Here is a 25,496-nt window from a genome sequence, read left to right as displayed (position 1 = left end):
GAAAATAACCTACAAAGGAACCCCTATCAGGCTTTCAAAAGATATCTCTGCAGAAACCTTACAGGCTAGGAGACACTGGAATGACATATTCAAATCTTTGAAGGACAAATACTTCCAACCAACAGTACTCTATCCAGGGGCCAGCCCTGTGGCCAAGTGGTTAAGTTCACAGGCTCTGCTTTGCTGGCCCAGGGTTTCACCAGTTTGGATCCTGGGGGCGGACATGACATTGCTCATCAGACCATGCTGAAGCGGCATCCCACATGCCACAACTAGAAGGACCCACATCTAAAACATACAACTATGTACTGGGGGTATCTGGGGGAAGAAAAAGCAGGGGAAAAAAAAAGATTGGCAACAGTTGTTAGCTCAGGTGCCAATCTTTAAAAAAAAAAAAAGAAAAAAGAAAAGAATACTCTATCCTGCTAAAACATCCTTCAGATATGATGAAGAAATAAAAACTTTACCAGATGAACAAAAGCTAAGGGAGTTCATAGTCATGAAAAAAAAAGGAGAAAGGGGATACAAAGCATGGACTAAGGAAATAAATAGGTAGACAAAATCAGAAAACTGTAGCTATACATCAGAACAGGTTAGCAAATACTCAAGTACAGCATGAGCGATAAAGGGAAGGAAAACACTAAAAATAAATATTATCTTGCCATTTTAACCACAACTGGACAACACAAGACGGAATCAGATATGAGAAAAACAACTTAGGATGGGAAGAGGAAAAGAAGAGAAATAGTTTAGTCTAAGGAAATAAGACGCCATCAGAAAATGGACTATCGTATTCTACCAGATTCTGAATACAAACCTCATGGTAACCACTCAACAAAAAAGTAGAACAGACACAATTAATAAACTAGGAGAAAACAAAAAACACAACATAAAAAACTACATAACTCAATTGGCAGACCAAAATACAGAGGACAAGAAACAAAGGAAATGCAGGAGAACTGGAAAATGAGCGATAAAATGACAGCATTAAGACATCGCATATCGATATTACCCTAAACATAAATGGATTGAGTTCTCCAATAAAAAGACACAGAGTGGTGAGATGGATTAAAGAACAAGACCCAACAACATGCTGCCTCCAGGAAATAAATCTCAGCTCCAACAAACACAGGGTCAGAGTGAAGGGATGGAAGACAATACTCCAAGCTAATGGCGAACAAAAGAAAGCCCGTGTCACAACACTTACAGCAGACAAAACAGACTTCAAGATAAGAAGGGCAAAGAGACAGAGAAGGGCAGTATATGATGAATAAAGAGACACTCCACCAAAAAGACATAACACTTATACATATCTATGCACTCAACCCAGGACCACCAAAGTACATAAAGCAACTGTTAACAAACCTAAAAGAATATACTAACAATAACACAATAATAAGGGGACCTCAACACTCCACTCACATCAATGGAGAGATCATCCAGGTAGAAAATCAACAAGGAAACAGTGGAATTAAATGAACAGCTAGACCAGTTGGACTTAATAGACATATATAGAACACTGAACCCAAAAACAGCAGAATACACATTCTTCTCAAGTGCACACGGAACATTCTCAAGGACAGACCATATGTTTGGAAACAAGTTAGGCCTCACTAAGTTTAAGATTGAAATAATAACAAGCATCTTTTCCAATCACAATACTATGAAGACAAATTAATTACAAGAAAAAACTTGGAAAGGGACCAAGATGTGGAGATTAAACAACATGCTATTGAACAACCAATGGATCATTGAAGAAATTAAAGGAGAAATCAAAAATCACCTAGAGACAAACGAAAATGAAAACATACCATACCAACTCATATGGGATACGGCAAAAGCCATACCAAGACGGAAATTCATCACAATACAGGCTCACTTTAACAAACAAGAAAAATCCCAAATAAGCAATCTCAGACTACACCTAACTGAATTACAAAAAGAAAAAAGCCCAAACTCAGCAGAAGGAGAGAAATAACAAAAATCAGAGCAGAAATAAGTGCTATTGAAACAAAAAAGGAAGCAGAAAGGATCAATGAAACAAAGAGCTGGTTCTCTGAGAAGACAAAACTTACAAACGCTTAGCCAGACTTACAAAGAAAAAAGGAAAGAAAGCTCAGATAAATAAAATTAGAAATGAAAGAGGAGAAACAACAACAGATACCACAGAAATACAATGGATTATAAGAGTATACTATGAAAAGCCATATACCAACAAAATGGACAATCTAGAGGAAACGGATTAATTCTTAGGCTCTTATAACCTCCAAAAGCTGAACCAAAAAGTAGATAATCTGAATAGACTGATCACAAGTAAAGAGATTGAAACAGTAATCAAAAGCATCCCAAAAAACAAACGCCCAAGACCAGACAGCTTCCCTGGAGAGTTCTGCCAAACCTTCAGAGAGGATTTAATACCTATCCTTCTCAAGCTATTCCAAAAAACTAGGGAAGATGGAACACTTCCTAATACATTCTATGAGGCCAACATCACTCTGATACCAAAGCCTGACAAGGACAACACAAAAAAAGGAAAACTATAGGCCTATATCGCTGATGAACATAGATGCAAAAATCCTCAACAAAATATCGGCAACCAGAATACACCAATACATCAAAAAGATCACACATCACGATCAAGTGGGATTTACACCATGGATACAGGGATGCTTCAACATCCACAAATCAATCAATGTGATACACCACATTAACAAAATGAGGAATAAAAACCACATGATCATCTCAATAGATGCAGAGAAAGCATTTGACAAGAGCCAACAGCCATTTATGATAAAAACTTTTAACAAAACCGGGACAGAAGAAAATTACCTCAACATAACAAAAGCCATATATGACAAACCTACAGCAAACTTCACCCTCAATGGGGAAAAACTGAACGCCACCCCTCTGAGAACAGTAACAAGACAAGGATGCCCACTATCACCACTCTTATTCAACATAGTACTGGAGATTTTGGTCAGAGCAATTAAGCAAGAGAAAGAAATAAAAGAAATCCAAATAGGCAGTCAAGAAGTGAAACTCTTGCTGTTTGCAGACATGATCTTATACAGAAAACCCTAAAGAATCCATCAGAAAACTATTAGAAATAATTAACAACTACAGCAAAGTTACACGGTACAAAATCAACTTACAGAAATCACTTCCATTTCTATACTCCAATAACAAATTTATAGAAAAAGGACTCAAGAATACAATTGTATTTTTGTATGGATATTACAATTGTAATGGAATCTTGTATGGAATTACAATACCATTCACAATAGCAACAAAAACAATAAAACATCTAGAAATAAACTTAACCAAGGAGGTGAAGGATTTATACAATGAAAACTATAAGACATTACTGAAAGAAATAGTTGATGACATAAAGAGACGTAAAGAGAGTCCATGCACATGGACTCAAAGAATAAACATAGTTAAAACGTCCCTACTACCAAAAGCAATCTACAGATTCAACGCAATCCCCGTCAGAATCACAATGACATTCTTCACGGAAATAAAGCAAAGAATCCTAAAATTCATATGGTGCAACTGAAGAACCCAAATTGCTAAAGAAATAGTAAGAAAAAAGAACAAGGCTGGAGGCATCACAATCCCTGACTTCAAAACACACTACGAAGCCATAGTAATCAAAACAGCATGGCACTGGTAAAATAACAGGCACACAGAACAGAAATGAAAACCTAGAAATAAAACCGCACATCTATGGACAGCTAATCTTTGACAAAGGTACCAAGAACATACAGTGGACAAAAAATAGTCTTTTCAATAAACGGTGTTCGGAAATCTGGACAACCACTTCCAGAAGAATGAAAATAGACCATTATCTTATGCCAGACACAAAAACAAACTCAAAATGGATCAAAGATTTGAAGATAACTCCTGAAACCATACGACTCCTGAAAGATCACACAGGTAGTACACTCCTTGACATCGAACTTAAAAGGGTCTTTTCAAATACCATGTCTTCACAGACAATGGAAACAAAAGAAAAAATAAACAGGTGGGAATTCATCAGACTAGAGAGCTTCTGCAAGGCAAAAGAAACTAGGATCAAAACAAAAAGACAACCCACCAATAAGGAGAAAATATCTACAAATCATATATCCAACAGGGGTTAATCTCCATAATATAAAAGGAACTCACACAACTCAACAACAAAAAGCCAGTTAGTCCAATCAAAACATGAGCCAAGAACATGAACATTTTCCCAAAGAAGATATATAGATTGCCAATAAACACATGAAAAGATGTTCAACATCACTAATCATCAGGGAAATGCAAATCAAAACTAGAGTAGGATATCACCTTCCACCCATTAAAATGGCAATAATCACTAAGACTAAAAATAACAAATGTTGGAGAGGGTGTGGAGAAAAGGGAAACCTCAAACACTGCTGGTGGGAATGCAAACTGGTGCAGCCACTATGGAAAACAGTATGGAGATTTCTCAAAACCTAAAAATAGAAATAGTGTATGATCCAGCTATCCCACTACTGGGTATCTACCCAAACAACTTGAAATCAACAATTCAAAGTAACATATGTACCCCTATGTTCACTGCAGCACTATTCACAATAGCCAAGATGTGGAACCAATCCAAGTGCCCATTGACTGATGATTGGATAAAGAAGATGCAGTATACATACACAATGGAATAGTACTCAGCCATAAAAAAAGACAAAACCATCTCATTTGCAACAACATGGACGGATCTGGAGGGAATTATGCTAAGCAAAATAAGCCAGACTGACAAAGACAAACACCATATGATTTCACTCACATGTGAAATATAAACAAACACATGGACAAAGAAAACACTTCAGTGGTTACCAGTGCAAGGGGGTGAGCACAGAGAGTGAAGGGGAGCACATATGTGATGACAGACAAGAAAAACTGTAAAACTGAAATTTCACGATGATGCAAACTATTATGAACTCAATAACAAAAAAAGTGATTCTGAGAAATTTGGGGATTCCAAAATGATGAAATGAAAGAAATATTAACTGGTAAGGCAGGATAACGTATCATGTTTTTATAAAGGGTCTACAGATACATGCTGAAATTTAAGGGATGAAATGATATAATTTATGAAAAATGCATCAAAATAATGGGGAAAGGGGAGAGGCCTTCAGAGAAAGCATACGTGAAACAAGACTGGCTATAATATTGTCAAAGCTAGGTTAAGGATTCACGGGGGTTTAACGTACTATTATCTCTACTGTCTGTATACTTGAAATAACTAAGAAAAAATTTAAAAGGGGGAAGAATAACTGGCAACATAAAATTTTATGGCCAGTGAAAAATTCCTCAAAATGAAACTGAAACAGACATTTTCAAACACATAAAAACGGATAGAATTTGAGAGAGTAACGTCAGCAACATGGCGGCATGAGCTCACCAGGGACTCTCTCCCAAGTACAACCAAAAAGAGCAACTGCATTCCAACCAAAACAACAATCCTAATAACAGAAATCGTCAGAGACCCACAGCAGCCAAACGACAGAAGGCAGAGAGGCTGCAGCCAGCCTCGGAGCTGGAACCAGGTAAGAGAGAACTTCGCTCCCGCCCCTAGAGACAAGGATTGCTGCCACGGGTGCGGGAAGGAGTGGTGGAGGGGCCGCACGTCGGGGGATCTTCCAGGACTCCCACCTCCCAGCAGCAGAAACCCTCTAACAGGGGAAAGCTTTCGCGTGGGGGAGCCCCAGCCAGCCAGGGCCCTGGGAGACCAGAAAGTGAGAGCTGATCTAATACCCCTCCTCCCCCAACCCACGCTGGGCGCCGCCATCTTGGCTGAAGGCAGACAGCTCAGTAAACAAGCCTCTCCACCCCCATCTAGTGGCAACAGGCTGTAATTGCAGGCGAATAATAGCATCCTACACAAAAACCGCTCCTCTACCATCCAGCAATTTATAAAAGCTACAGTCCAAAAGCAAGACAATAAAAATATAGAAGTAGTTCCTAAGGGCTTGGAAATGGGTAAACTAGGGGAAGAGGAGTTCAAAATAGCTATCCTCAAAATATTCCATGAAGTAAAGGGAAATATAGAGAAACAAGTCAACGAGTTCTGGAGTTACTTCACAAAAGAGATTGAAATTATAAAGAATCAATTAGAACTAATACAGATGAAAAATATAATAGATAAAACAGAATACAGATTCCCTGAAGGCCCGTGTAGACACCACAGAGCAGCATAATCGAAGATAGGCTGAATGGCTCCAGACAGAAGAAGAAAGAGAACTAAGATTTAAGAAAACTGAAGAAAAACTCTGAGAAATAGCTGGCTCAATGAGAAAATGCAACTTAAGAATCATCGGGATTCCAGAGGGCATGCAAAAGGAAAATGGAGCAGAAAGTGTGCTCAACGAAATAATAGAAGAGAAATTCCCAAATCTAGGGATTGAGAGAGAAACGTGTGGACAAAGGTTTCAGATCACCTAGATTTGTTAATGTAAAAAGAGCTACTGCAAAGCACATAGTAGTAAAAATGGCAAAAATGAATGACAAAGAAAGAATACTCAGGGCAACAAGGCAGAAGAAAATAACCTACAAAGGAACCCCTATCAGACTTTCAGTGGATTTCTCAACAGAAACCTTACAAGCTAGGAGAGATTGGAGTAACATATTCAAAACTTTAAACGATAAAAATCTTCAGCCAAGAATACTCTACCGAGCAAAACTATCCTTCAAATATGAGGGAGAAATTAAATCTTTTCCAGACAAACAAAACCTGAGGGACTTTGTAGTCACACAACCTCCACTACAAGATATCCTCAAGAAGGCTCTCATACATGAAAAAAGAAAAAAAGGGAGTACGGGGTCACAAAGCACAGAGTAGGGAGACAAATAGATAGAATCGGAATAGGATAGCAAATATTCAACTACAGCATTAGGATAAAGGGACGGAAATCACAAAAGCAAAGACAGTCTTATCACCCTAACCACAAACTCACAACACAAGTTGGAATAAGAGATGAAAATAATAATTTAGGAGGGGAGGCAGAAAGGGACTGAAACAGTGTAGGCTAAGTAAGTAAGAGACCACCAGAAAATGGACTATGTTACACACGAGATTCTGAATGCAAACTTCAGGGTAACCACTAAACTAAAAAACAGAACAGAGACACAAAACATAAATGAGGAAAAACATCTAAGAAACCCAGCATAAGAAATTGTAGAAGTCAATGGGTAGGCTAAGACACACAGGATAAGAAACAAAGGAAATGCAGGAAAACCGGAAAACGAGCAACAGAATGACAGCATTAAGCCCTCATACATCAATACTCACCCTCAATGTAAACGGACTGAACCCTCCAATAAAAAGACACAGAGTGGCAAAATGGATTAAAGAACAAGATCCAACAATTTGTTGCCTCCAGGAAGCACACCTCACCTCCAAGGACAAACACGGGCTCAGAGTGAAGTGGTGGAAGACATTACTCCAAGCTAATAGCAAACAAAAGAAAGCAGGTGTTGCAATAATTGTATCAGACAAAACAGACTTCAAGATAAGGCAGGTAAAGAGAGACACAGAGGACCAATACATAATGATCAAAGGGACACTTACATCAAGAAAAAATAACACTTATAAATATCTATGCACCCAACACAGGAGCACCAAAGTTCATAAACCAACTATTAACAAAACTAAAAGATATCAAAAATAACACAATAATAGTAGGGGACCTCAACACCCCACTCACATCAATGGACAGATCATCCAGACAGAAAATCAACAAAGAAACAGTGGAGCTGAACGAAAAGCTAAAACACTTGGACTTCATAGACATATATAGAACACTCCATCCAAAAACAGCAGAATACACATTCTTCTCAAGCACGCATGGAACATTCTCAAGGATAGACCATATGTTGGGAAACAAGGCAAGCCTCTACAAATTTAAAAAGATTGAAATAATAACAAGCATCTTCTCCGATCATAATGCTATAAAGCTAGAAATTACAAGAAAAAAGCTGAGAAAGGCACAAGGATGTGGAGACTAAACAATACGCTATTGAACAAGCAATGGATAACTGAAGAAATTAAGGAGGAAATCAAAAAGTACCTGGAGGCAAATGAAAATGATAACACGCCATACCAACTCATATGGGAGGCAGCAAAAGCTGTATTAAGAGGAAAATTCATCGCCATTCAGACACATCTTAACAAACAAGAAAAACCCCAAATCAGCAATCTTAAACTACACCTAACTGAATTAGAGAAGGAACAACAAAGTCCAAAATCAGCAGAAGGAGAGAAATAATAAAAATCACAGCAGAAATAAATGCTATTGAAACAAAAAAGGCAGTAGAAAGGATCAAGGAAACAAAGAGCTGGTTCTTTCAGAAGATAAATAAAATTGACAAACCCCTAGCCAGACTTACAAAGAAAAAAAGAGACAAAGCTCCCATAAATAACATCAGAAATGAAAGAGGAGAAAAAACAACAGACTCCGCACAAATACAACGGATTATAAGAGAATACTACGAAAAACTATATGCCAGCAAAATGGATAACCTAGAAGAAATGAACAAATTCCTGGACTGCTACAATCTCCCAAAGCTCACTCAAGAAGCAGCAGACAATTTGAACAGACCAATCACAAGAAGAGAGATTGAAACAGCCATCAAAAGCATCCCAAAGAATAAAACTCCAGGACCAGATGGCTTTCCTGGGGAATTCTACCAAACTTTCAGAGAGGATTTAATACCTATCCTTTTCAAGCTATTCCAAAAAATTAGGGAGGATGGAACACTTCCTAACACATTCTACGAAGCCAACATCACGCTGATACCAAAACCTGACAAGGACACCACGAAAAAAGAGAACTACAGGCCAATATCACTGATGAACATAGATGCAAAAATTCTCAACAAAATTTTGGCAACCCGAATACAGCAATTCATCAAAAGGATCATACATCATGATCAAGTGAGATTCATACCAGGGACACAGGGATGGTTCAACATCCACAAATCAACGTGACACACCACATCAACAAACTGAGAAATAAAAACCACATGATCATCTCAATAGATGCAGAGAAAGCATTTGACAAGATCCAGCAGCCATTTATGATAAAAACTCTGAACAAAATGGGGATAGAAGGGAACTATGTCAACATAATAAAGACCATATATGACAAACCCACAGCCAACATCATTCTCAATGGGCAAAAACTGAGCGCCACCCCCCTGAGAACAGGAACAAGACAAGGATGCCCTCTATCACCACTCTTATTTAACATAGTTCTGGAGGTCCTGGCCAGAGCAATCAGGCAAGAAAAATGAATAAAAGGAATCCAAATGGGGGGAAGAAGTGAAACTCTCGCTGTTTGCAGACGACGTGATCTTATATATAGAAAACCCCAAAGAATCCATTGGAAAACTTTCAGAAGTAATCAACAACTACAGCAAAGTTGCAGGGTATAAAATCAATTTGCATAAACCGGTAGCATTTCTATACTCTAATAATGAACTAACAGAAAAAGAACTCAAGAACATAATACCATTCAGAATCGCAACAAAAAGAATAAAATACCTCAGGGTGAATTTAACTGAGGAAGTGAAAGACCTATACAATGAAAATTACAAAGCTTTTCTGAAAGAAAAGGATGACGACATAAAGAGATGGAAAGACATTCCATGCACATGGATTGGAAGAATAAACATAGTTAAAATGTCCATACTGCCTAAAGCAATCTACAGATTCAACGCCATCCCAATCAGAATCCCAAAGACATTCTTTACAGAATTAGAACAAAGAATCCTAAAACTCATATGGGGCAACAAAAGACCCCAAATTGCTAAAGTAATCCTGAGAAAAAAGAACACAGCTGGAAGCATCACTATCCCTGACTTCAAAACATACTACAAAGCTACAATAATCAAAACAGCATGGTACTGCTACAAAAACAGGTGCACAGATCAATGGAACAGAATTGAAAGCCCAGAAATAAAACCACACGTCTATGGACACCTAATGTTAGACAAAGGAGCTGAGGGCATTCAATGGAGAAAAGAAAGTCTTTTCAACAAACGGTGCTAGGAAAACTGGAAAGCCACATGTAAAACAATGAAAATTGACCATTCTTTTTCACCATTCACCAAAATAAACTCAAAATGGAACAAAGACCTAAAGCTGAGACCTGAAACCATAAGGCTTCTAGAACAAAATGTAGGTAGTACACTCTTTGACATCAGTATTAAAAGGATCTTTTCGGACACCATGTCTTCTCAGACAAGGGACACAATAGAAAGAATAAACAAATGGGACTTCGTCAGACTAAAGAGCTTCTTCAAGGCAAGGGAAAACAGGACTGAAACAAAAAAAACAACCCCGTAACTGGGAAAAAATATTTGCAAGTAATACATCTGACAAAGGCTTAATATCCATTATATATAAAGAACTCACACAACAACAAAAAATTAAACAACCCCATCAAAAAACGGGCAGGAGACATGAACAGACATTTCTCCAAAGAAGATATACGGATGGTCAATAGGCACATGAAAAGATGTTCATCATCCCTGATCATCAGGGAGATGCAAATCAAAACTACACTAAGATATCACCTTACACCTATTAGAATGACAAAAATAACTACAACAAATACTAACAAACGTTGGAGAGGTTGTGGAGAAAAAGGAACCCTCATACACTGCTGGTGGGAATGCAAACTGGTGCAGCCACTATGGAAAACAGCATGGAGATTCTTCAAAAAGTTAAAAATAGAACTACCATATGATCCAGCTATTCCACTACTGGGTATCTATCCAGAGAGCTTGAAGTCAGCAATTTCAAAAGTCCTATGCACCCCAATGTTTACTGCAGCATTATTTACAATCACCAAGATGTGGAAGCAACCTAAGTGCCCATCAACAGATGACTGGATAAAGAAGATGTGGTGTATATATACACAATGGAATACTACTTGGCCGTAAAAAAGAACAAAATCGTCCCATTTACAACAACATGGATGGACCTTGAGGGAATTATGTTAAGTGAAAAAAGCCAGATAGAAAAGGACAATCTCTGTATGACTCCACTCATATGAGGAATTTAAACCTGTGGACAAAGAGAACAGACTAGTGTCTACCACAGGAATGGGGGGGGTGGGGTGTGGGCACAAAGGGTGAAGGGGTGCACCTACAACACGACTGACAGACAATAATGTACAACTGAAATTTCACAAGGTTGTAACCTATCATTAACTCAATAAAAAAAAAATGGATAGAATTTGTAACCTAGCACATATAGCCTACAGGAAATGTTCATGTGGTCCTCAGAATAAAATGATCCTAGATGAAGAAATACAAAATGGAAAGGATATATACCTAGGTAAATCAAAATGAATACTGACTTTCTAAAGCAGTAATAATAATGTCTTGTATTCTAAGAAAGGAAGTCAAGTCTAGTCCAGGGGTGTGTAAATGGAGTTCAACTGTTCTTAGGTGCTTGCATTAACTGGAAAAAAGCACAAGCATTTATTAATTTAGACTTTTGATAAGTTAAAATACATATGGTAATCTCTAGGGTAACTACTAAAGAGTAAAAACAGCATACATGTACCAATCTAACAAAGAAGGCAACTGGAATAATATAAAATAATCCAAAAGAAAGGAAAAAAGCACCACAGAATAGACACAAAAAATAGAAATCAAACAATATAACAGTAAATGTAAACCAAAAATATCAATGATTACACAACAGACTATAAGTTAAAAAGACAAACACTGTCAGACTGGATTTAAAAATCCAACTTCATTGTGCTTAAAAAATACACATAAACTACAGAGAAAAAGAAAAGTTGAAAATAAAAAGAACAAGTAAAGACAGTTCATGCAAAAATTAACCAGAGAATGTTGGTGAGGCTAATTCTAATCAACAAAGCAGACGTCAGTACAAAAGCAACTACATTTCAACTTTATAAAGTCTTCAATTCACAATAAGATAAAACTTTAAATGTGTGTATACATAATACAACTTCAAAATGTATAAAGCAAAAACTAAATAAAACTAGAGAAAACCAGACAAATCCAAAAATACAGTAAGATATTTCAACATTTATCTCAGTAACTGATGAATAAAACAGGCAAAAATAAGTTAGTATATAAAAGATTTCAACAATATAATTCACAAATGACCTAACTGGCACGTACAGAACACTGGACCCAATCACTGCAGAATAAGCATTCTATGTAACTACATTTACAAAATTAGACCATATGCTGGGCCATAAAGCAAGTCAACATATTTCAAAAAGTTACAATCATTCCAAATATGTACTCCGACTACCTGCAAATTAAACAATATCACGCAATTAAACAGCACCAAAAAGATAAATCAATAATGTTAGCTGAACTGGAAAAGATTTCCTAAGGGGGACACAAAAAGATGTAAACACAAAAAGAAGGCACAATAAATTGAACTATCGTTAACAGAGTAAAAAGATAAGCAACAGAGAGAAATTATCTGTAACACCAAATAAACAACAGAGAGTTCAAATCTGGATTTTATATAGAAGGCTTACAAATCACCAAGAAAGACACAACACCAATGAAAAAGGGTCGAGACAAACAGGAAATTCCCAAAAACGAAATTTAAATGGCCAATAAACACAGGGAAGGTGCTCACTTTAATTAACTAATAACCAGGTAACTTCGAATTAAAACCAGTAATACATCCACTGAATGGTTCGACTGGAGGAACTGGAACCCACATACATTACAAGTAAAAGTATAACTGGTATATTCTGGAAAAATATTTTGCAGGAGCAGCTGAATATATACTTACCTGATGACTCAACAATTCCACTTTTGGGATTTTATCTAACAAATTGTGTCCATAAGTACACCAAAAGACATGTTCAAGGAAGTAAAATCAGTATTCTTTGTTATTACCCAAAAACTTTTTTAAAAACCCCAAATGCTCAACTGTAGAACAAACTGTAGTATATTCCATTAATAGAATATTACATACAATGACTACAAATGGACTGCAGCCACGTCATCATGGATCCCTCAATGTAGAGCAAAAAAAAGCCAAGCACAAATTAAGATAAAACAGTGTTGATTTCATTTATATGAAGTTAAAAAAAGAAAGGGGGCAAAATCCATGGTGCCAAAAGTGAGAATAATGGTTCCCCTTGGGAGGAGGTGGTGACTGTAAAGGATCACAAGGTGACTTCTGAGTGGATGGTAATATTCTACTTGACCTTTGTGTTAATATACAGAGCTATACATGTATACGTGTGCATTCTTCTGTACCATACTTCAATAAAAATAGGTTTAAAGTTGATTGTGAATACCATACACATAAGAAACACCAGAAAATCAAAACAAAGGTGACTAAGTTCCCTGAGCATTCCAATTGTTAACATATAACTTGTCTTGGGTAAGTCATCTGAAACAAACTGGGATGAAGATGCCCTAGTTTCAGGCAGCAGATCAGAGGGGATAGAAGACATGGAAATCACAACACAGATGATCACCCAAGTATGAGAGATGGCCATCCATGAGTACTGCATGAGGCAGAGACAGTTAAGATCCGATAACCAAAAACAGCTACCACCTCCAAAGCTTATAAAACAACAGTGAATAGTTTAGTTGAGCCCTTAGTAATATTCAAGGGCTGGAGTCCTTCTAACAAAGAGTTGTCAACGTCAGTATCTGAAAGACAATCAGGGCTTTCTAGACAGACCAAAGGTTTCTCTATGGTGTCCCTAGATGCAAAGGACTAAGCTCCAATGCCACACAGTTCAAAAAGCATTTACATTAATCATCTTTTTATTAAGCAGCTACACTGTGCCTGGCACCAGACACTTTATCTCATTCAATCCTCACAACAGAATCTAAAGAAATGAAACCAAAGTCCTGACAGAACTGTAAGAAATCACTTTCCCTTACAGAATTACAAAGCTGTTGGAAATTAACATCACTGTCACTAGGATCCTCCAATCTGGTGGAATTCTTGGTTCTGAGAGGCACGTAAGGCAATTAAAGTGTGAGTTTACAGCATTTCATGGTGAAAGTTGGAAAGCATTATGTTATAGATGGTAGTAGGATAAAACTATATTTCTAGTACTGTACAAAGGGAAATTGTATAATGAGACTACCTACTATAATTCAGTTCTTATAAAAATAAATTTTGTATTTCAAACAAGCAATGTCAAACACTTTAGGTATTAGAACCACTCCCAAATAGAAGACTAATCTAACATTGATTCATTCTGAGTAAATTATCCAAAGCTTGGAACAAACTAGCAAAAACCAAGGGATTACTACAACTCTAAATTCACCTGCCTGCCACTTCATCTGCAAAAGTGAATATATCTTAATTTCTTTTTTCCCTCAGAAGAAGATTCACCCTGAGCTAACACTTGCTGCCAATTCTCTTCTTTTTTTGCTTGAAGAAAACTAGCCCAGAGCTAACATCTGTGCCTATACTCCTCTATTTTTTTGTATGTGGGACACCTCCACAGTGTGGCTGCTGAGTGGAGTAGGTCCAGGCTTGGTATCCAAACCCATGAACCCGGGCCACCAGAGCATGCAGAACTTTAACCACTCAGCCACAGGGCTGGGATCAATAAGTCTTAATTTTTATTGTACCATATCAAACAGACATACTTTTCCAAATAAGCTGTATTTTAGAAAATTTTAATCCAAACGTGTTCAATTTAAACAAGGTTTTGTCTTTGTAGAAGGACCAAAAGTACGGCACACACTTTAGATATCCTTAAACTTCTATTCTGCACCCTAAAAGGGTAGAGGGAAATGGTTTCAGTTTACATTGGCTTCAAAATTTCCAAAAATTTTCTCTTAACATTTGACATTTACTTCCATGTCTCTTTTGTCTACTATACTTTTATTACACACAAGAAAAAATCAGAAGCTGGTAGTGTTGACATAGAAAAGAAACTTAGCAATCTTAAAAATTTTCAAAGCTGCTTTAAACAAAGGCAGTCCACAGACACTATTCCTCTGCAAAAACATAAAACTTATTGTAACAAATTGTGTGAAATATTTCTATCTACCTAGGGAAGAATCCTAACCATGAAGGAAAGATTTTTGTAATTTCCTTTAGTTATTTCTAGAGTACTTAGATAGATATACTTATTTTTGTCCTTAAGCCCATGTGGCCACCACTAACGCAAAATGAAAAATACACGATAGAATGGACCCCTAAGGATCTGTATTTCCTATAAACGTATGTTGCCTACTCTGGTCTTGCAGTGACAAACTACAGTAATAACCAACAGTCCAGAGGAGTTGAAAACTGAGAATTAGTACATGTTTTCTCAACAACCACAAGAATCAAAATTCTAATGTGTCTCAAATAAGTAATTTAAGTTAATGAATTGAAATCAATCCAACATGTATAAAACAACATTCAGTAGCCTCTCATTTTCTCAGCATGACTCAAAGTCAGGTGTTTCACATCAGTGGATTCTCCAGCTAAGTTTACCCCTGTGTGAACACCAAAACTGTTTTCAATTCTACTGATTATAATTTAACTTTTTGATAATGCTGTTACTGGTGCAAATATCAACGCTGTTCTGCAGTACCGTGATACTGGTTCCAGGCTCTCGAGGTGTCCTGTATCTTTTTTTTTTTTATCAGATTGTCAGTTCTTATCTTGACAGCATACCTCCCCCTCCCCCTAAATTTGCTTTTTTTAATCTGGTGAGGAAGAGGAAAATAAATAAACAAGAATTAGAAAACCATGTAAAATAGAATGCTGAAAGAATTTAAAATGCTGTCCTGAAATGAAGATGCCTAAGATTTAGTATAACAACTTTTATGATACCAATTCTCAGCTGTTCAAGGCCCACTTCACTTACATCCTGTTCTCTGTTTGGGGGAAGAAAATAAGACACACACATGGTTGGGGGAAGGGGAAGAAACAAAGTGTTACTCTATTAGGAAAGAAAGCATGTTTTTGCCACACGCAGATCTGAATTCAAATCTAGGTTTGGAACACTTAGTTGTGTGACCTTGAGGATGTTACCTAACTGTCCCTGAGCCTTGGTTTCCTCATCAGTAAAAGAGAGATAATATTTATTGTGCAGGGCTGATGGAAGAATTAAGAGATGCATGTAAAATGTGCCTAGGCACAGTATTCACATACATACGAACGCTCAAATATTGCTAACCTAATTATGTGAGGATAAACTTTGAATTGGAAACACTTTTTTAAAATTAAGTTAATCTGACTTTAAGTTAGCTAAACAGTCATCCTTCACAAATATCCAGCAATCCAACTTGCCTTTAAATAGCCAGTCTCTGCTCCTCTCTATTAAATGTTCTCAGAAAAAACAGCAAAATCTTGTAACCTCTAAAAAGAAAAAGCTCTCAAGATTAAAACATACACATTAATTTCATTACCTACAGAACCACATACTAAAAGCATTTAGCAAGAATTTTCTAAATAGTTGACTAATATACTGCATTCAAACATTTGCTATTGCAGTATTTTAAGTCACAGGTCCTTCAAGAGTCTCTACATTTTAATCAGTTCCTCAATGTTGTCAATTATCTCTTAAAAAAATACATGCTCAATAAATCATCCTACGCAATACTTCAGCCAGTTATCAATCTCCAAATGCCTGAGTAACCTTAAAGTTAGCACCCTCATTAAAACACATCACATCTTTTTTTTTTTAAAGATTGGCACCTGAGCAAACATCTGTTGCCAATTTTTCTTCTTCTTCTTCTCCTCCTCCTCCTCCCCAAAGCCCCCAGTACACAGTTATATTATTCCAGCTGCAGGTCCTTCTAGTTGTGCTATGTGCAACATCGCCTCAGCATGGCTTGATGAGCAGTGCTAGGTCCATGCACAGGATCTGAACCAGTGAAAACCTGCCCCGCCAAAGCAGAACACACAAACTTAACCACTCAGCCATAGGGCTGGCCCAAAAAACATCACATAAATCTTTCACAAAAATGGAGAGTATGAGAAATAACTACAAAGCAATAAACAGCTACGTGGAAAAAGAACACCTTTTTATAAGTAAAAAATGAACACAGTCATAAACATTACAGTGCATTATCCATAAATAGTTTATTTTTAAAAGATCTTCTATGATCTAAATCTGACAAAGAATAGCAAACTAAATGTTTTAGGCGCCAGCCCAGTGGCGCAGTGGTTCAGTTTGGTGCGCTCCACTTTGGTTGCCCAGGTTCACAGGTTCAGATCCCGAATGCGGACCCACACCACTCATCAAGCCATTCTGTGGTGGCGATCCACACAAAGTGGAGGAAGATGGGCACAGAAGATAGCTCAGGGCCACTCTTCTTTAAGCCAAAAGAAGACTGGCAACAGGTTTTAGCTTGGGGCCAAACTTCCTCACCAAAAAAGAGAGAGAAGTTTCACTATTCACATGCTCGGATACTCTTTATGCTTCCTTCTACTGCAAAACATTAAGACTCAATTCACTGGCAAACAAAAGGGTGCAGGAGGAAAGAAACCAGTACAAATAAAGCATATAAACTCTCAGCCAGGTACTTATACATATCATCTCAGGAAATCCTCCAAACCACCTAGTAAAGCACAGATTGTGTCACATGTTATAAAAATGTTGCCAGTGAGACTCAAAGGAATAAAGCACCTTGCCCCAAGTCAGACCTCTCAAATTGCAAGGCTCATGCTCTCTCCAAAATCCACATTTTCGTCGGCTAGACCTAACAAGTTAGTTCTACATATGCCAATATGGAAAGACGGCAAAAATACAAGTAAAAACAGACTGAAATAAAGAAAAGTGTGGGTAATGATCCATCTGCTTAACAGGAATAAACAGAAAATTACATATGGGTATACGGATAAGCACTTTTCTGGACACGATCACCAAGAATATATATCTATATATAAAAACTTACATTATCTTTTTGAGTTGGTCTTTTTATTTCATACTTTTCTACATCATTCAAATTTTCTAATCTTGAAGTAATAACATGCATAACATATTTAACTTTTTCTTTGCATTCTGTATCTTTAAAAACTAATAAAAGCTATATCCTTTATGAAAACTGAAGAGAGCAAATAAATCTTTAAAATATCATTTGTTCATTCACTCAATAAACACTTGCATTACTCAACATGTGCCAAACACAATGCTAGGTAGGCACCATAGGATTAGGAGATAAGCAAAACAGTCCATACCCTTGTAAATTCTTACATAGTACAGGGTGAGGAGAAAAAATTCATAAAATCACCAAATGGGATCAGCGATTTTAACTGTTGATCTACTTTAGATTGGTGAGTCCAACCAACTTCTGATGAACTAACATTTAAATAAACCCAAAGGCTGAAAAGTCAGCCAGAGAAAAGTTAAGGTAGCTTGGAGCTGTCGTTAGATGCCAGCTCCAAACTTAGTCACTGGATTTGAATCTAGGCTCCGCTATTTAATAGGTGTATGAATTTGATCACATTATTAATCTGAGTCTATTTCTTTGTTTTAAAAAAGGGATAACAACAGTACTTTCATCATAAAATTGTGAAACTTTATAATGCATTATGCCTAGATAAGCCTGGAATAAACAATACTTACTAAGTTACTGTCATTAGCATCGTGTGCAAAGGCCCAAAGGGGAAATAGTGAGTGGTATTTCGGGGAAAAGAAGACATACAAATGGCTGAAATGAACTGAATAAAGAGGAAGAGATAAACAGGGAGCAAAGGATGAAGACTCTATTAGCTGTGCTATCTAGTTCAGAAGTCTCAAGCTACATGTGGCTATTTGAGCACTTGAAATATCGCTAGTCCAAACTGAGATGTGCTGTTAAGTGTGAAATACACACCAGATTTTGAAGCCTTAGTATGAAAAAAATTGTAAAACACCTCAATTTTTTACATCAATTACATGTTGAAATGATATTTAGGATATACTGGGTTAAATAAAACATATTAAAATTACAATACCCAAAAGGTAGAAACAACCCAAGTGACCATTGATGAATGAATGGATAAACAAAATGGGGTATATACATAAAGTGGAATATTATTCAGCCTTAAAAAGGAAGGAAACTGCACCACATGCTACAACATGGATGAAACTTGAAAACATTATGCTAATAAGTCAGTCACAAAAGGACGGATACTTATGATTTCACTTTTACGAGATACCTAGAGTAGTCAAATTCAGAGACGGAGAGTAGAACGGTTGTTTCCAGGGGCTGGTGGGAGAGGGGAATGGAAAGCTATCGTTTAATAGGTACAGAGTTTTAGTTTTGCAAGATGAAAAAGAGTTCTGGAGATGTACGGCGGTGATGGCTGCACAATGTGAAGGTATTTAAGGTCATTAAACTGTACGCTTAAAAACATTTAAGATGTAAATTTTACGTTATGTGTATTTTTCACAATAAAAAAGTTAATTTCACTTCTTTTTCTAAGCGGCTATGAGAAAACTTAAATTACATATGTGGCTTACATTATATTGAAGAGAACTATTATCTAAGTCATGGTAAAATTTTTCAACGAGAAGCGTTTTGAGGAACAATGTTTGACAAGATCTAGAAAAGCAAGCCCTAATGCCCTAAGGCAGGGGTCAGCAAACTTTCTGTCAAGGGTGACCTCTGTTGGTTATATGGTCTGTTCTGAAAGAAGCCATAAATAATAAGTGAATGGGCATGGTGGATTTGGCCCACTGCAGTGTGCTGATCCTTGTTGTAACGCATCTACTTGTAAGCAATGGCTCCTCCATCTCAGACTGCTAAATTCTCAGGAATTCTGTGGGCCAGTTTAATATTGGTAGCTTCAAAATATTCATTTGTTTTATAGTAACAAAACTCATGTTAATATAAGTTACATTCTTATGAAAATAACTATACTTTCCTGGTGTGAAGAGTAGCACTGTTTAAAATTTTTTGCAAATTACTTTAGTCTCATAATAAAAGATAATTGGATTTTACATCTTTTGTGATATCCCACATCTTAAAGCTTCTGGAAAAGTGCATTGTTTACTTTTGAGAGAATTAGAATGAAAAACAAAAAAGAAATCTCAGAATTATTATGAAAATAATTTTGACCCCATGGTCCTCCTCCAAGAGGGGTTTTGGGGACCCCCGGAGACCATATTAAGAACTGTTGCTTGAGTAATAGAAAGCTAAGTAATCACCATGAAATAGCAATTCACAGTAACTAGGAAGGCTATAAACAAAGACAATACAACTGTTAAGGAGAACAGAGAGTAGCTGGAATCCTCAAGCATTGCTGGTGGGAACATAAAATGGTGCAGCCGCTTTGGAAAATAGTTTGGCAGTTTCTCAAAAAGTTAAACACATAGCTACCACATGACTCAGTAATTCTACTCATAGGTATACTATCAAGAAATATGAAAACCTACGTCCACACAAAAACTTATATGAGTATTCACAGAGGCACTATTCAAATGGTCAAAAAGTCCATCAACTCATGAACAGAAATAAAATGTGATATATATCCATACAAAAGAACATTAATTCAGCAGTAAAAAGTAAGTACTGATACATGCTACAACATGGATGAACCCTGAAAACATTTGCTAAGTAAAAGAAGCCAGTCACAAGTTTTCAAAATCTGGTGTGTATTTTACACTTATAGTACATTGCAAACCAGTTTTTAAGTGCTCAACAGTCGGATGTGGCTGGTGGTACTAAAGCGGACGGTGCGGTTCTAGATCCACACTATAAAGTACAAAGTTAAATGATATTTGTGATAATGACCCCGAGGCATCACAATTTCCCTTATCAAGGAAAGGCTCAATTCTATTCAATATAATATCTACATTACGTCTAAGTATGTTAATGTTTTTCTAAAAGTTTCAAGTTATGAGAATGTTTTCTAAAACAACTATACCTTGCTTGAATATTTCAGCTAACAGTATTTTAAAATCTTACACTATACCTAGAGGGCTACAAATTCCCAGGACAAGCTAGTAAGAAGTTATAGGGAAGTTGCCTTCCATTCTCTGCACTAATTTTAATCACACACACTCCCCCACCCCCATTCTTCTGGACTTCATCTTGCTTGTTGACACTGGGAAATCTTCAAACTGTTTCCAATAACAGATAATGAATAATTAATATAATACGATAAATTATATCATATCAAAATAATCTGATAAATAATATATCAAAATATCGATATATCAAAATAAAAAATCTGATAAATAATATAATCTGAGAAAAACATAATCTGATACACAGGGATTTTTGTACCACTACTCATGTATTTATTTTTTATCTATTTACTTATATTATGAAAACTCCTATTAACGAAATCACCTTGGAATATACATAGTGAAGTTTATAGTCTAACTACCCTTAAGTAGAATTTTAAACACTATTCAAATGATTGAGTGCTCAATGAAAAATAAATTTCACTTTAATTTTAAAAAAATCTAAACTTTATCAATCTTTTTTTTTTCTCCTTTTTCTCCCCAAAGCCCCCCAGTACATAGTTGTATATTCTTCGTTGTGGGTCCTTCTAGTTGTGGCATGTGGGACGCTGCCTCGGCATGGTTTGATGAGCAGTGCCATGTCCGCGCCCAGGATTCGAACCGACGAAACACTGGGCCGCCTGCAGCAGAGCACACGAACTAAACCACTAGGCCACCTTTAACAAGTAACATTTATTGCATACCAGCTGTATTAAGGTATCTTCTTTCTGCCTGTTGGTGATACACACTCAAACAAAAACAGAGGGAAAAATAAGAAAATTACCACCTTACAACTTATTTTACGATTGAACTACGAGGCTTAATATAATTTCATCCAATTATTAGAACATTCATGCAATACTACTTCAGCATAATGTATTAAAAGAATTTACACTATGTAGAAACACTTATTGGAAGAGATTTTAAATTGTAAAACATGGGATTTGCCTAATAGATAGCCTTTAATATTACGCTCTTGTACGTCTCTTCCTCACCCACTCTTTACTTCTAAGACTACGTGAGAATTTTCAGGACCAAAGACTTCCCAATTTCTTACTGAACATTTTTAGTGGACTCTTAATGTCATTTAAGTATATTTTAATAAATTTTAATCTGTAGCAAACAGTTTAAATCTATCAAACTCTTTAAGAAAAATTCAAATTACAAAATTTAAAACTTAAATTACAAAAAGTTCTGCCATTAGAAAATGTTGCTTCAGAATGGCTTTATCTATTAAAATTTTACTTTGGTTACAGAACAGTAAAATTAAAACTTTCATAGAATTTAAAATTCTAATTTCACCACCACAAAAAGTAAAAAAATCTTCACAGATATAACATCATAAAATAACCTAAATGAATTTTCCTACTTACAAAACATTGACTCTTTCTAATTTTTTAAAGTAAAATGCTGGGGCCAGCCCGTGGCCAAGTGGTTAAGTTCCCGCACTCCCGCTTCTGCAGGTTTCCCTGGTTTGGATCCTGGGTGCAGACATGGCACCGCTCGTCAGGCCACGCGGAGGCGGTGTCCCACATGCCACAACTGGAAGGACCCGCAAGTAAAATATACAGCTATGTACTTGGGGGAACTTGGGAAGAAAAAGCAGGGAAAAAAAAAAAAACGGATAGGCAACAGTTGTTAGCTCAGGTGCCAATCTTTAAAAAAATAAAATAAAATGCTGAAAGCAGCCAGGATGGGAGATACCTGAATTAGGAATCCTAGAAAAAAGACCCAAGGACTTCAAAAGTTAATATGGCTACACACCCACAAGAATAGCTAAAATGAAAAAGACTGACACTATCAAATGCTAGCCGGCCTGTGGAGCAACAGGAACTGCCATGCACCATCAGTGGAATTGTAAAATGGTGCAAGCACCCTTTAAAAAGTTTCTTATAAAATTAAACCTACCAGCAGGGTTGTAAAATGGTACAAACACTTTTTAAAAATTTCTTATAAACCTAAACCTACAGCCAGCTCCCCTATGACCCAGTCATTCCACTTCTAAGTACTTAACTTGAGAGAGAAAAGCTTTTGTCCAACAAAAAATATTTGTACAAGAGTGTCTAAAGCCAACTAACTGGAAACAGCCCAGGTGACCCTCAACAGATGAATGCATAAATTATGCTATATTCATACAATGGAAGAAAGCACAACAATAAAAAGGAACTACTGATATACACAACAAGAATGAATCTCAAAAACATTATGCTGAGCAAAGAGCCTTACCCCAAAGAGTACATACTATATAATCCCACTTATGTGAAGCTTTGGAATAGGCAAAACTAATCCATGGTGAAAAAAATCAAAACAGTGGTTGATGGAGGGGAGAGCAACTGAACAGACTGGGAAAAAGCAAGAGGGAAATTTCCAGTCAATTATGAAGTTCTACATCTTAATAACGCTTTGGATTACACAGGTGTATATATGGAATGGCAACCATGTGCATTGCACTGCATGTCAAATTTATATATAAAGTAGTTAAAAAAGATAAACTCAGTTTAATGATAGGCAAACTGCTGAAGTGTTTTTTAAAGGTAACGTGTACAGATATGTGCAACTTACTTTGAAATGCATCTAAAAAATAAAATGGACTGATAAATGATTAGTTGTGTTACAGAGCAAATACAGGAAAACGCTACTTGTAGGTGACGGACATACGGGTGTTCACTGCACAATTCTTTCAACTTTCCTGTATGTTGGAAAATACAAAAATGTTAAGGAAAGATTTTACAGAATTGAGAGACAAAAAAATATGGTGATTCCGCGGGTGGTAAAAGTTTCTCTCACTTGATGCTACACACTCCACTTACCGCTTCACAAAACACACCACCTTTTGGAGCTATATAAACCAGTACCCCAATCACTTACTGTCTCTGGGAAACTGAAAGGTAGATTTCAGGAACTGTTGTTCCTCATAAACTGTTCACACAGATCGTCAGAGATCAATAATCATGGAAAATATCCTGGGATGTATATTTAACAATAAGCTAAAACAATCTGAATTCTTGAAGATTCCTAATTAACTACAAAATTTGCATTCCTAAACAGATTTTAAGTAGTATATTATTTCGTAATATACTCCACTAACTCCACTTTTTGTTCTCTTTTATTGGATTGCAACCGCTATTATTTGAATAACATAGCCATCATCCCTCTAAAATCACACAAAAACCTCCCCAATGATGGGCATCTAAGAGATGACAAACACACGAAAAAGGAAACAGCAAGTCATCAACGAGAGTCATCCACCTTTCTCCTTTGGCCTAGTACTATTAACATGTGGCTGAAAACAATTTCTACGTCATAATTTTTTTTTTAAGACTGGAAGGTGGAAAAGATTGCAGCAGTCAGAACGCAGAATTAAATGCACACGTGCTCCTCACCCCAAAATCTACCGTAACCCGCAGGAAGGTAAAACAATGAGCACCCCTCCCCGCCTTTTTTTTTTTTTTATTCACGAGACAAAACCGCAGACTTGGCTAAAGCGAACCCTCGCCCCAGCCAGCCTCCAGCCGTGCACCCCGCCCGGAGCCGGCGGCAGGTCCCTTCCTTTGTGAGAGCAGGAGGGAGGGGCCGGGGGCGGGGAGCCGGGGAGACGCCGGGGGTCGGGCCCGCCGGAGCAGAGGAAGGCGCCGAGGGACGGGGTCGGCGCGTCCCACGAACAGGCCGCGCGGCCCCGCCACAAACCTCTGCGAAGGCGCAAGGAGCAAACCCACGAACTTGGGTGTGATCTAATTTGGGATAAGCCCCGGGAAAACGACCGAGGGCACCTCCGGGGACAACCCCCTCCCAGGCCTTTCCAAAACCGCCCTCGGCCGCCGGGGGCGGAGGTCCCGCCGCCACCCCCACCCCAGCCCGAGCCCGAGCCCAGGGCGTCCCTCACCTGCTGCACGGAGCTGTTCTCGGGCACGGCGAACTCCTCCTTCTCCTTCGGGGTCTTCACGGTGACTTTCATGATCTTGGGCTCCGCGGAGGCAGCGGCCGCGGGGGCGCCGGCACCTTCGGCCGCGGCGGCGCTGTCCTGGGAGCTCGGAGGGCCGCCGCTTTCACTATTCTCGGCCATGGCGGCGGCGGCGGTGACTCAGGCGCGCAGGAGGGAGCGGGCGAGCGAGGTGGAACCAGGAGACGCCAAAGCCGGCCGGCCCGGGCAGCGGAGAATGCGGGCACGCCGCCGCAGTGGCAACGGGCGCGGGGCCGCCCTGGCGGGCAAGGGGGCGCGGAGTCGGTGTGGGCTCCGGCGCAGGGCTAGGTCGGGCGCTCGGCAGCCGCCGTGTGTTCAGACGCTGGGTCGCAGCGACATCCGCAGCCGCCGCCGCCGCCGCTTCCTCCTCCCCGCCCCTCCCCCCACGTCCCTCCGCCGGCGCGGCGCGGGGCACGCCGGGTAGGGCGGCGGGCGGCGTCGCCGAGTCATCCTCGGCCTGCCCCGCTTCAACCTGCGGTTGCTCGACTTGCTCTCTGCTGCTCCATTGCTCAAAGTCTGGGCGTGTTCAGAGAGAAGGACTGAGAGCAAAGTGGAGCAGGAGAGGTCAATTCATTTCTTTCCACCTCTTTCACTACAAA

At 38.1% G+C, this 25,496-nt stretch overlaps 1 protein-coding gene across 2 annotated transcripts in view; it reads right to left on the bottom strand.

Annotated features, from left to right (window-relative positions):
• Positions 1 to 25,292, bottom strand: part of UBQLN1 (ubiquilin 1) — a 55,022-nt gene extending 29,730 nt beyond the window's left edge. The window contains exon 1 of one of the 2 annotated variants that reach the window (XM_046664224.1): positions 24,820 to 25,292. In XM_046664224.1, coding sequence (XP_046520180.1) covers positions 24,820 to 24,999 — 180 coding nt within the window. In that variant the 5' untranslated portion in view covers positions 25,000 to 25,292. The remainder of the gene's footprint in view (positions 1 to 24,819) is intronic. The other variant, XM_046664223.1, reaches the window with a different exon arrangement.
• Between the last annotated feature and the right edge of the window lie 204 nt (positions 25,293 to 25,496).

Source organism: Equus quagga, chromosome 6, assembly GCF_021613505.1.
Source record: "Equus quagga isolate Etosha38 chromosome 6, UCLA_HA_Equagga_1.0, whole genome shotgun sequence".
Classification (NCBI taxonomy): Eukaryota; Metazoa; Chordata; class Mammalia; order Perissodactyla; family Equidae; genus Equus; species Equus quagga.
The sequence above is the reverse complement of the archived record's forward strand: the minus strand, read 5'-3'. Positions and strand labels throughout refer to the sequence as shown.